The sequence below is a fragment of the Etheostoma spectabile genome, chromosome 24, assembly GCF_008692095.1.
Source record: "Etheostoma spectabile isolate EspeVRDwgs_2016 chromosome 24, UIUC_Espe_1.0, whole genome shotgun sequence".
Lineage (NCBI taxonomy): Eukaryota > Metazoa > Chordata > Actinopteri > Perciformes > Percidae > Etheostoma > Etheostoma spectabile.
Genome location: NC_045756.1, coordinates 231,635 through 244,240, shown reverse-complemented (window position 1 = coordinate 244,240; position 12,606 = coordinate 231,635). Strand labels below are relative to the sequence as shown.

The 12,606-nt window shown below is 43.2% G+C and overlaps 1 protein-coding gene across 1 annotated transcript in view; it reads left to right on the top strand.

The window, feature by feature from the left end:
• LOC116674242 (inactive dipeptidyl peptidase 10) overlaps nt 1-12,606 on the top strand; it is a 77,208-nt gene that overhangs the window by 49,120 nt on the left and 15,482 nt on the right. Inside the window, exons 6-8 of the mRNA XM_032506843.1 lie at nt 458-510; nt 545-566; nt 734-814. Coding sequence (XP_032362734.1) covers nt 458-510; nt 545-566; nt 734-814 — 156 coding nt within the window. The remainder of the gene's footprint in view (nt 1-457; nt 511-544; nt 567-733; nt 815-12,606) is intronic.

Below are 12,606 nucleotides of genomic sequence, written 5' to 3'. Positions count from 1 at the left end.
CACACACACACACACACACAGCGTGGTACACACAAACGCATCCATCTACCCTCCTGCAAGTACCCCAACTTTGTGGAAGTTTAATACAAATGTGTTGTAATAAGTCCCTTAAAATCTGCAGATATGACTTTACTTGAGAAGTTTGAGGCTTTACGTGGCGCTGCAGACACAAACAGCAATTAGACCTAGTAAATATTTGACTTTTTTAAATCTAAATATCTGTAAATGTATAACTGTAAAGTTAAAAACAGTGTTGTTGATAAGTGATGCAAAGAGAAAGGGGTTTCTGTTCAAGGTGTCTTGTTAATTTCCTGCTTTTGATAGTTATGAGCTGCTCTAATGACGTTGTTTCCTCATATGGATGTGTTGAGTTTCATATTTCTTGTTTTTTTTTAACTTATAAGATATGACTGACATCTGTGTTTGCATTACGTGATGAGTCGAACTGTCGTTGCAGATGTACAGATATTCATACACGGCGTCTTACATCGTTTACAACATCTACACCAGGTGAGCATGCTCTCGCTTTACCTGATGCACACAGCAGCAATCAGAAACAGATGGTGGTAGTTAATGTGTGTGTGTGTGTGTGTGTGTGTGTGTGTGTGTGTGTGTGTGTGTGTGTGGAGGTGTTGTTTGTGTGTGGGTGTGTGTGTGTGTGTGTGTGTGTGTGTGTGTGTGTGGTGTGTGTGTGTGGTGTGTGTGTGTGTGTGTGTGTGTGTGTGTGTAACAGGGAGGTAGGGAGCTAAACCCTCCGGAGGTCTACAACGCGGTGCTCCAACACGCAGCTTGGGGAAGACAGGGACAACAGCTGGTAAGGCTGTTTGTTTATGAGATTCTTTCTTTTACTTCTCCTCCTTCTTCTCTCCTCGCTGTCTTCCTCCCGCCTCGTCTCCCCGGAGGTATTTCTTCTTCTTTCAGTCTTTACAGTACAGGCTCTGTTAGTCTGTTTACATCCTCGCTGTGCTGTGTTTGTCTTATTGTTTTTATTTATAGTATCAAATCATAACAAGAGTTATCTCAAGACACTTAACATATAATTTACAAAGCCCTAACAGTTCTAGTATTTCCCCTAAGAGCGAGCAACAGTGCAACAGTGGCAAGGAAAAACTCCCTTTTAGGAAGAAACCTGGGACAGACCCAGACCCAGGTTCTTGGTAGGCGGTGTCAGACGGGCCGGTTGGAGATGAAATGAAGAGTGGCAATAACCGTCATAATAAAAATAATGGAACAGCGACTACAATTGGTAGTCGTGGTAGTTCATGTCATAGCAGGGCACTGCAGGGAGCTACAGGGTGTAGGTGGACGCAGCAGGACACTACAGGACCCTTCAGGGCATCTCAGGGTGTAGGTGGACGCAGCAGGACACTACAGGACCCTTCAGGGCATCTCAGGGTGTAGGTGGACGCAGCAGGACACTACAGGACCCTTCAGGGCATCTCAGGGTGTAGCAGGACGCAGCAGGACACTACAGGGTGTAGCAGGGTGTAGCATGGTGTAGTGCAGCAGGACCACGGTGACAGCTGCAACCTAGATCTTGTTGCCATCCTATTCCAAGGAAACATGCTGGGCAAAAAGAGACCATAAGGAATCCTAACCCCAACCCCTAACCCTAAACCCAACCTAACTCCCTAACCCTAACCCCAACCCTAACCCTAACACTAACCCCAACCCAACCCCCTAACCCTAACACTAACCCCTAACACTAACCCCTAACCCAACACAAACCCCAACCCCTAACCCTAGCCCACCCTAGCCCAGCCCTAACCAGCTAACCCCTAACCCAACCCCTAACCCCCTAACCCTAACGCAACCCTAGCTTAACTTAACCCTAACCCAAGCCCTAACCTTACCTTAGCCTAGCCCTAACCAACTAGCTCTAACCTAACCTAACCAAGCCCTACCTTAGCATTAGCCCTAGCCCTAACCCTAACCCTAGCCCTAACCTAGCCCTAACCTAGCCCACCTTAGCACTAACACTAACCCCCTAACCCTAATCTCGACTCCCTGGAACTAGGTTAGTGAACAGCATGTCTGGGACGGAATGCACACAAATAGAAAGGGAGAGGAGAGAGATGCTCAGTGTGTCGAAGGAAGGAAGTTGCATAACTAAGAGAGACAGGTTTAGGAGAGGAACCTGGTCTGGCTAGAACTCCCCATCCTGATCGGGCTGTAATACCCTGCTTCCTCTTCTTTATGATATCATTGATATATGGTAAATGAATCTGACTATGGACTAAGAGAAGCAGGTGGGCCTGGCTAGGCGCGCTCACCCCTAAATATAAGCTTCATCGGTGTGGTTTCGACCCCTGAACCCAGACTGGGACCTGTTCCACAGTAGAGGACCCTGGAGCTGAAGGCTCTGGCTCCCAACCTACTTTTAGAGACACATAGGAACCACATATAGCTCTGAATTCTGGGAACAAAGTGCATTCCACATTACATTCCCCTCAGCATGCTATTAAATCAGAGTGAGGACATTTTTGTTGAGCCAACAGGGACATAGTCCTTTTGATAAGAATTTCCTAGAAAGGCTCACTTGGAAGACGTCTTCTGGAAAATGAAGACAAAGTGCAATAAAACACCCATGCTATATTTGTAATGATATTCTTTGATTTGTAGTCTATGTATACTTCTTAATCTTAGATAGTGCATCCTCAAGGAGAATGGGAATTTGTGCATTTAAGTTGTTAATAAAATAGGCGTCAGAGATTTAGTGCTTTTATTAGCAGTTTTTACATCTTTAGTTGTTTTATATAACATGTCTTGTGTCTTTTTGCTCTAAATTTCTATGTTTGGGTGGTACATATTTTAGAGGTTGACCTCTTATGGTGTGTTCAGGCATTCAGATGTTCTGTAGGCCAGTGTTGTTCATCGAGATACAGGATGTCTTATGATAAATGTTTCATTTGATGCCACCAGCATTGCTCGCGGCTGTGTGACTAGTTGATATTCAGAACAGAGCGGGTGAAAAGAAATAACTAAAAGAGTTGGCGGGGGGGGGACTCAGGATATTGGTGAGCCTGCAGGATGTGTCAGGCGATCTGTTGTGATTTGCAAATGCAAATATTAAACACTGATGGTAGAAAAGAACAAACACAGACGTTCCTCAGCACGGTGAGATAAAACCAGCTGCTTATGTAAAAAAACCAAATTCATCAGAGGGGAAATGAGAAAACACATGGAAAGCAGAACTCGACAACTAAAAGTCAAGGCGAAGAACAGCAGCAAGGAGCACAACTGATAAAAGAAAAGTTAGAAATGGGATCATGACCGGTGTGTGAGGGTGAAATCAACACCTTCATTATCTCCTCGTTCTCCTCAGATCTACATCTTGAGAATAAAATCTACTACCAGTCTGATGTGAAGAGCAACTCTCTGAGATCACCTCTCCGGGATGGAGGAGGGAGTCATCTTCAACGGGCTGGCCGCTGGTTGTATGAAGGTGTGTGTGTGGCTGGTTCGCTGTTCTGGGTGTTTCACAATGAGATTTGGTGTTTTTAAGGCAGATTTTTAGGCCTGATTTTAGGCCCAAAGTGAAGCAACTGAGTACTTCTTCTGGTAGTTGTAGTACTATTTAAATGTTTTTGATATAACTGCGGTGGAACGCTTCAAGCCCCGTTTTGAAAGCGTTTGTGTGACTTAATCAATAGATTTTCAATCAAATTTTATTTATATCGTCAAATCATAACAGAAGTTATCTCGACACTTCACAGATTTACAGAGACCCAACAATTCCCCCCAAGAGCAAGCATTGGTGCCAAAAAAACTTCCTTTAAACGCGCAGAAACCTGGACAGACCTGGCTCTAAGGCTGGGTGGCTGAGGATGTAGTTTGGAGTGTACAGGTGCGTCCACAGTTCAGATTTGTCTTTTGTTTAAAAGAATCGAGCGAGCAGACAGACAAAATAGCAAAAAGCCGAATGGCGATGCAAAATCAACAACAAGCCTCTAGAATCCATTAGTCGTTGTGCAAAAACTCCGCAACGTGGTGATGGGTTGCTCAGACAGACGCGGCAGATGGGAAACATAATAGAATCATTTCTGCCTGTAGATTTATGGTGAGCTGTGTGCTTGTGTTTTTGAGTGCATTTACTTTAGACTGTAACAATTGGCTGATGTGATGGAAAGAGCAGAATAAGTGTGGTGTACTATTTTACCAATCAAATTAGCAAGCTCCTTCAATTCCATTTTTAAGGTGATTGCAACCAGTTTTAATTGGATTTAACCTAATGTTGTGTCTTACAAAGAAGCATTTGACTACCAGAAGAAGATGTCTAAACAGCTTACAAGAAAAGCAAAATACAACTACTATAAACAGAACTACAGGTGCAGAAAGCCAGCACATCTGCAATGATAAAAGAGATCTTTGTCATTAGACACCATAAACTATTACACAGATGTGGATTATTTGTCTTTTTCTTATTATCAGAGGAGATTCTGCGTTCCCACTTGGTCCATGGTGGTCGCCTGACGGAGAGTGGCTGGCTTTCCTCCACCCTCAACGACACCCTGGTACCCAACATGGTTCTGCCCCAGTTCACCGGCAACACGTATCCCAAAGGACTACACTACCCAATATCCTATGGTACGTTGCTGCAGCTGGTTGAAGGAAATAAAGTCCTCACAGTGTGTGTGAAGTTAAAGGAAAAAATACAAAAAAAACTATTCACTTTCTTTTTGGGTGTTTGTTTTCTTTGTAAAATTTTTAACTGTGCCACATTTGAGATGTCATTAACAGACATGTATTTAAAAGGATGTATTAATCTCTACATATAATATGTTACAATAACCCAAAGTATAACCTTCAGGCCGGCTCGAGGAACCCTGCCGTTCAAGTTGTCGGTGGTAACCTGTTCGGAGCGCACACATCACCAGAACTGCAGCTACAGATCAGCTCAGGCACAGTGAGACACACACACAACACACACACACACACACACACACACACACACCAACACACACACAAACACCCACACCACACACACACACACAACACACACACCAACAGGGCCCAACGCCTGACTCTCCTCTGCGTCTCCTCTGCAGCGATTCTACGTCACCATGGTGAAGTGGCTCAGTAATACTCACCTGGGCAGTGTGGTGGGTCAACCGGCCCCAGAATGCATCAGTGCTGACGGTGTGTGAAGAACCATAGGAGTCTGTCTTCAGGTGGGTGGTGTTGATTGGACGATGGGGTCAAAGATGGTGTTGATGATGGTGATGGTGGAAACTACCTGTAATAGAGTGTAATACTGTTTATTTGAGCATTAGATACTTTCTACTACTACTTTTTTCATTTCAGAGGTAAATATGAACAGTTACTAATTACTTTACTAATCAGATTTTAAAAACTATATTGAGCATTTATAAAATTGACGTTATTCAGGAATGAAAACCTACCAGTAGAACTTAAAATCAGCTCCACCTCGGACAACTTCAAACATAAAATGCGGTATACAGTAGATACAATGCATCAGTAGTAATTATCCAAGGGTATAATATATATATAATATATGACAATATAACCCTGGCAGAGTGGGTACTTTACTTTTGACTTAAGTACTTGTGCAGATAATACTTTTGTTAAGTAGAGTTTTGAGTGAGGGCTGTTGCTTGTAACGTTATTTTTATAGTCAATTTTCCCCAAACATTGGTTACTGTGGTGGCCACAGCTGTCTAAGTGAATCAGATAATATCAATTAAATGCAAATAAATTCTGTTGATCAGACACTCTTTGGAAAACAAGACAGACTGATCTCCATATAACATACACCATTCTGGTGTAGCATGCTGCACTACCGGAGGACATGTCTGTTCTCATTGTCATGTTTTCATTTAATTTCTTCTTTTTAATCAGAGACAAGATGAGGAGTCTTCAGAGACGTGGCTCTCATGCAGAAACAGACACAGACATCCCTCATAACAGAATTTAACAACAATAAGGGTCTGACAGTATATACTAGTGAATCCTCGCAGCAATATACTGTACGCCCATTATTAAGGGAAGTACAGCAGAAGCCATCCGTGCATTGTGTCTCTTGTCTCTGTCTTCTGTGCGGGGACAGGAGCCGCTGTTCTCCAAGGACAGGAGCAGGTTTTCTCACGCTGACGTGAAACAAGGAGGTCACGGAGATTCCACCCACATCACAATGTTCTCCAAAAAGGGACTCCAAAAGGACCAACCCACTCTAATCCTAATATCTACCAGAGATAGGGTGGTGGTTCCTGGTGTTTCCAATCCTTCAACCTGGTTCTGCTTTCAGTTGCGAAGTGACCACGATGAAGTCCGACACCTGACGTCAGGAGATGGGAGGTGACAAAGTTGTTTGCGTACGATGAAACAACCAGATCATGTAAGTTTTGCTTCTCACATTTAAAAAAGAAACAATTTTACCTTTCGGCCGACAATAAACTTAAAAAAAATTGATTTACTCCAAAATCTCTCTAAACTGTCTCTATTGTCCAGCTGTCCAAATATGGTACATTGTCCAGTTCCCCTTCATTAACAATCTGCCGTTTTCAGAGTTTCACTCTTGGCTGCCCAACAAACCGATCTGTAGACTTGTAGCTGAAAAACACGTATATCAGTATATATTGGGCCTTGTTGTTGTAAATAAAATGTTGCCCCCAAATAAAAATGAGAAGAAAGAAAACGTTTGGCAAGACGCCTGATTTCTATCTTGATAAAAACATTCCAATTTTCCAAGAAACGATGTGTTAAGCCTGTGATTGGCCAAGTGGGTTATTGGGCCTCATCTGTCTCTGTCTCTCCTCCCAGTAAAATAACTAATATTAATACACCATCAGCTGTATTCTGCAGAAATGGTTTGAAGACAATTATGTGCTAACATGCCACGTGAGCTGCAGGGATCATCATTGTATAATCTCGGTTTTTGGTGGTCAGTGCTACAGTGAAGTACTTAATGAAGGGACATGTATAATGTCTCCTGACCTTGTCCTACTTAGCTGCTCTGCTTCCCACACACAGATACTTCCTGAGCACAGAGGACTCTGCACAACAAAGACATTTTCACAGGTCAGTACACTAATCTCTGACTTACGTTGAATTTCTGAAGCTTTTTGGTTCATTCTTTCTCCGCATATTCCCTCTTGTGTGTGGTGATGCACATTGTTGTATCTGTTCTCCGACAGTGTGCCACCCTCCGGCCTGTTTCCACGACAATGTCTCACCTGCGGACTGAAGGAAGAGTGTTCGTTCTTTGACGCCGACGTCAGCCCGATGCGCAGCACGCCATCCTGCACGTAAGGTCAGGAGAGAGAGTCAACTAGCAGGGACCAAAATTAATAGAAGCTCCACTAAACTTCCTTAATGGTACAACGATGGGTCTGAAATTTTAGAATAATGCCTTCTAACCGTCCAAAAAGTCAGAAATTCAGCTTCATATAGAATGTGTCAAAACAGGATGTGTGTGTGCTCTTACAACAAGTTGATTTGAACGCACCATAAGTAGGCAAGTGTGCACGTTGCTCAAGCTCTGTCAGTTAAGGTTGAGATCCAGTAATTTACAGACCCATTAAATGATAGACTTTATATATATAGAAATAAATACAAAAAAATCATTAAAACATGCCATATTGTCTCCCGTTGGGCGAGACGCAGGCTGTAAAACAGTATGGAAAGGTTTATGGAAATCTGTCATGGATCCTAAATCTAATGAAGCAGGATTTGGAGAGACAAATGAGACAATATCTTTCAATAAAAATCCTCTGTCCCCCTCACTTCTGATATGTCCTGAGATAACTTTAGGTATGATCATTCCTTCGCCCATTTGCAGGTCTGGAGTTCAGCTGTGCTGCTTCTCAGTCGAGACGTGGACTGTAAGTCGGCTTATTACCTGTTATATATATATTATTATTATATATATTCACCAGTATGAAAGGGCTCTGTGTTTGTGTGGGTGCAGATGTGCCTTCCCCTGAAATGAAAAATGTGCAGCAATTAGCATATATCTCCATTTGTAGAAAACACCAGCAGCTGTTGGATCTGACCCGTGGCAACCTGCACCGGCAATGTGTTTCCTATCACTTTAAATATTCCTCACAGTTTTCGCTGCTATGTTTTGTAAAATGCTGTAAGTACTCATGTTCAGCTTATAAAAGACAAGTCAGGGAGATAAGGCTGAATCTAACCAAATAGACTCCACACAATGTGAATGCAGCAAGAACCTCAGACAGAGAGGGAGAGACATGGAGAATAGTAGCCGAGGGTGTGGAGGCAGGAACATGGAGGCAGCAGGGACTCCAACCACAGATCCAGACTCCCCAGATCCAGACTCCCCGATCCAGACTCCCCAGATCCAGAGCCAGAAACACCTGCAGGAAGCGATAGGAGGAGAGGGGAGAGGGGCGAGAGACCAAAAGACTACGCGGGAAAGGAAGAAGTCGAGTTAGTAACTCATTAATGGAAAGAGGCTGCATAGATTGAGAGAAGGAGGAAAAGAGAGGTGCGCAGTGCATCAGGGAGACCCCAGCAGTCTTGGCTTAGAGGAAAGTCTTAAGCCACTTTAAATGTGGAGATGGTGTTGTCTGAACCCAAACTGGAACCTGGTTCCACAGGAGAGGAGCTGATAGTGAACGCTCTGGTCCCTGAACCCAAACTGGAACGGTTCCACCGGACAGGAGCCTGATAGCTGAATGCTTGGTCCCTGGACCCAGAACTGGAACCTGGTTCCACAGGAGAGGAGCCTGATAGCTGAACGCTGTGTCCCTGGACCACCGACTGGAACCTGGTTCCACAGGAGAGGAGCCTGATAGCGAGACGCTCTGGTCCCTGGACCCAGACTGGAACCTGGTTCCACAGGAGAGGAGCCTGATGCTGAACGCTCTGGTCCCTGGACCCAGACTGGAACCTGGTTCCACAGGAGAGGAGCCTGATAGCTGAACGAGATGAGAGGACAGAGACATGTCCGTCCATTGCTGCCAGCCTCGGATAAAGTGCTGAATAGTTTACCTAATGTTGTCTTTGTCTATTTGTTTCTGTAGAAACCAAATGAGCAGAAACGTGAAACTTTTAGACTTCTTCGATGTGATTATTTTCTTTCAGCAGATAAATAACTAACAATTTAACTCTGATTTTTATATTTCACAGCATATTTCATCTTAGAGAATAACCTTCCTCTGCGGTCGGTGCTGGAGGACTAAAAGATGATTCAGACTGAAATCCGGACGATCACGAACGACAACTTGGTACAAACGATCTGCACTAATAAAAGAGTGATATGAGTATTTGCAGCTGTCTGTTGTTCTGCTTGTGCTCATGTTCACCCCCCACCACACAGAGCTGCCTCTGAAGCTCAGTACCCTCCGGACTTCTCTGAGTCACCTGTACGGCCTTTTTTATTGTGTAAGACCATTTTTTACCATTTATATTTACTGTTACATTTCAAATACATTTCTACAAATAACAGCAGCTATAACTAAAAATACACGGCGTGTTGGATAAAAAAATGAAATGTAGCCACATTTGCAATGTCCCATAATCCTATTTGAATAAAAAAGTTTCAGTAAATATCAAAGGCTCAAAAGCCAGTGGTGGAGAAGTGATCCTTTAGTTCTTTAAAGTACCAATACAACCAGACTTAATGTACTCTATTGCAACCAAAGGGATAATATATTATTTTTATTATTGAGTGGGGTGAGATATTAAGGAGGGAGGAAGAGGAGAAAAACAAAGTCTGCTGCTGACATTTTTATTTATTTAAATGAAAGTAACAACAATTTTTTCCAACAACTTCTAACATCAAATACCTTTTGGGCATAAAATACTAAGCTAAAAAGAATAAGTACATTTTGGCATGATTTATGAATCATGTGTTATGTTAAAAAGCAGCGGCACAGTGAATCCTCAGATGAACTTTATCTTAGACTACCTACCTATGGGCCAGTAAGCCTATCATCAGTGGGGATTTATACTTGCTTATAATACGTAAAATTCATGTCAGGAAATTTTTAAGTTTGAAAAAACTAACAATATTGGTGGCCCCTGCAGGACTGCTGAGGACCTCCTGAAGGCCCTGGACCCCCTGTTGAAGATCTGCTTTATACAGCGCTTCCCCGTTACAATAGAAGAAGATGAAGAGCATTTGAATACATAATCAGTGTGTTTGTGTTGTCTGTGGTGTGTGTGTTTGTGTGTTGTCTCCAGGGCAGTTCCTGGGCGGCCCAGGCGGGTGACGAGGAGTTCGGGCTGGACTGGACCTCCGTGCTGGGGGGGTCCGAGCAGGTCATCGTGGCTCGGCTCGAAGGCAGAGGCTCGGGGTTCAGGGGACCAAGGTACTGGAAATTCACGTGCATATTCACATGTGCTGGCGGTTTTTCTTATGAATGGGGATCTCTGTGCCCTGACAGGGTTTGCAGCAGGTCCATCAGAGGCTGGGCAAGGTGGATGCAGAGGACCAGGCTGCAGCTGTGGGTAGTAACACATGTAGTCCAGATGGGGCTTCAGTTAAGTTTGGGGAAGTGCTTGTGTCTGCTTTGCAATATTGAATCATGCTTTAATCATTCGTAACATCTGGTTTGTCCCAGCAAAACTAAAGACACTCTGTCTTTTGTCTAACCCTCATGTGTGTCTTGGATCAAATTTGACCTTTTCAAAGTTTTGTTTAATATCTGAAATAAAGGAAGTCGAATAAGGGTGAAACATGTTGGAAAAAGCGGCAAAATCAATGAAAAAAACCATAAAAATACAAATGCAAATTATGCAACAAAACTACTTTATGCATGCTTTGCAGCTGCAAAAACTGTCACACATTAAGATTTGAACAAAACAGTAATGGTAAAAGTGTGCAGATGGGGGGGGGGGGGGGCTCCTAATTGTCAAGTGCAAGCAAGAGGAAACCAGAATTTATCTGAGAATACAATCAGTGGTCACCCAATGAACATAAAAAGTTGTTGTACCAGTATTAATCAGCTGCAAAACAATGCACAATATGCTGATTAGTTATAAAACACTAGCGATATTGCAGTTTTCCATTTCTTTTTGCAGCAACTCTCTCCTCTCTCTCTCTCTCTCTCTCTCTCTCTCTTCTTATGTAGCTGTGACCTCTTACTGTTCCGTTCTTCTGAGTCCACTTGTTATGTGTGTAAGGGTTCCTCTGTGTGCCAGATACCTGGCGGATCTGGCGTTCGTGGATGCACCCGTGTCGGTCTTCGGAGAGTTTGTCTGGGAATTACCCTGAAGATGAATGTTGTACCGGCTGTGTGGGATGAAATGCTAAATGAGGTTTCTCTCATAATGCATGAGGCCGTAGAGGATGACATCGTATTGCCAGGTGCAAGTTCTTCTTTACTCCATAGACAATGTTCCCAAACTTAGGGTCGGGACCCAAAATGGGTCGCAGACCGTTTATTGGGTCGCCAATTGGCAGAGAACAGACTAAATGCTCAGCAGACCTCAGAATGACACTTTTACCTAGACTAGATCAGTGGTTGATATCTTCCAACCGCCACATACATCTCATTAAATTCAAGTCAGCATTATTAAAAAAAAAGTTGGTGTCGGGACTGAGGATGATGGGAAGGGATTGAGAACATGAGTTGGAAAGAGGGTGCCCAGAAGGGAGAATAGAGACACTTCTCTGTTTTGTGTACTATGGTGGAATAAATATACTTATTTACATTTAAATTCATGGTTGTTCGAAATGGTCCCGGGGAGACACACATTTCTTTTGGGTCTTGAGCTGAAAAAGTTTGGGAAACACCTGATAGATGAAGAGTCTTAAAAGTTTTTGCAGTCAAAACAAAGGAACAGTACTTGTAAGAGTGGTATATTTCTTGTTTAACTTGAATGATTTGTGGACACCTGAAAATGTGTTTAAAGACTTGAGAAAAGTCTTAAAAATGACTGTATGTGTAGCAGAGACATGTTGCTGCTTCGCTCCTCGATACCCGTGAGTATGTGTGGTATGAACCAAGAGCTGGTTTCGTCCCTCCATCAGGACTACGGGGGCTTCCTGGGCCTGACGATGCTGAAGTCGACGGAGAAGCTGATGATGGTGTGCAGTGCAGGCTCCTGTCATGACTGGGCCATGTCGGTGAGCAGAGATATACTGAGCTCTACTCTTTAATCCACCCTGCAGCAGAGCATGGACATATTTATACTTCTGCTGCTGCAGCGCCGCGCCGTCTTATCTACATGCTTTACTGTTGGGTAATGTGACTTTAATTATCCTTAGGTTCTTACTTAGGGACTTCAGGCTTATTGAATTTTGGGTTTTCATCATTTCTGGGAGAGTCAAGCGAATAAGAGTATAGGCTTGTACGCTGAGGTACTGCTGGATTGTGATAGGTGATATAAAATATAGTCTAAGAATAATACATTTATTTACAGCGCCTTCTAAGATCAGGTCACTTACAGCAATAAAAGACAGATACAGGGCAGAAAAAGTCTAACAATAAGAAATAAAAGACAGGAACAGTGTATTGCAAATAAGCAGCTGGGAGGGGGTTTGAGTCTGGTTTTGAACAGGGGAGAGATAAGATATAATAGACTGGAGAGTGTCTGTCAGTCCTTGATTCTTGTTCTACAGAACACGATAAGGATTTTGCTCAGTTTTGGATGCTCAAAACAGTTTTGGAACAGATG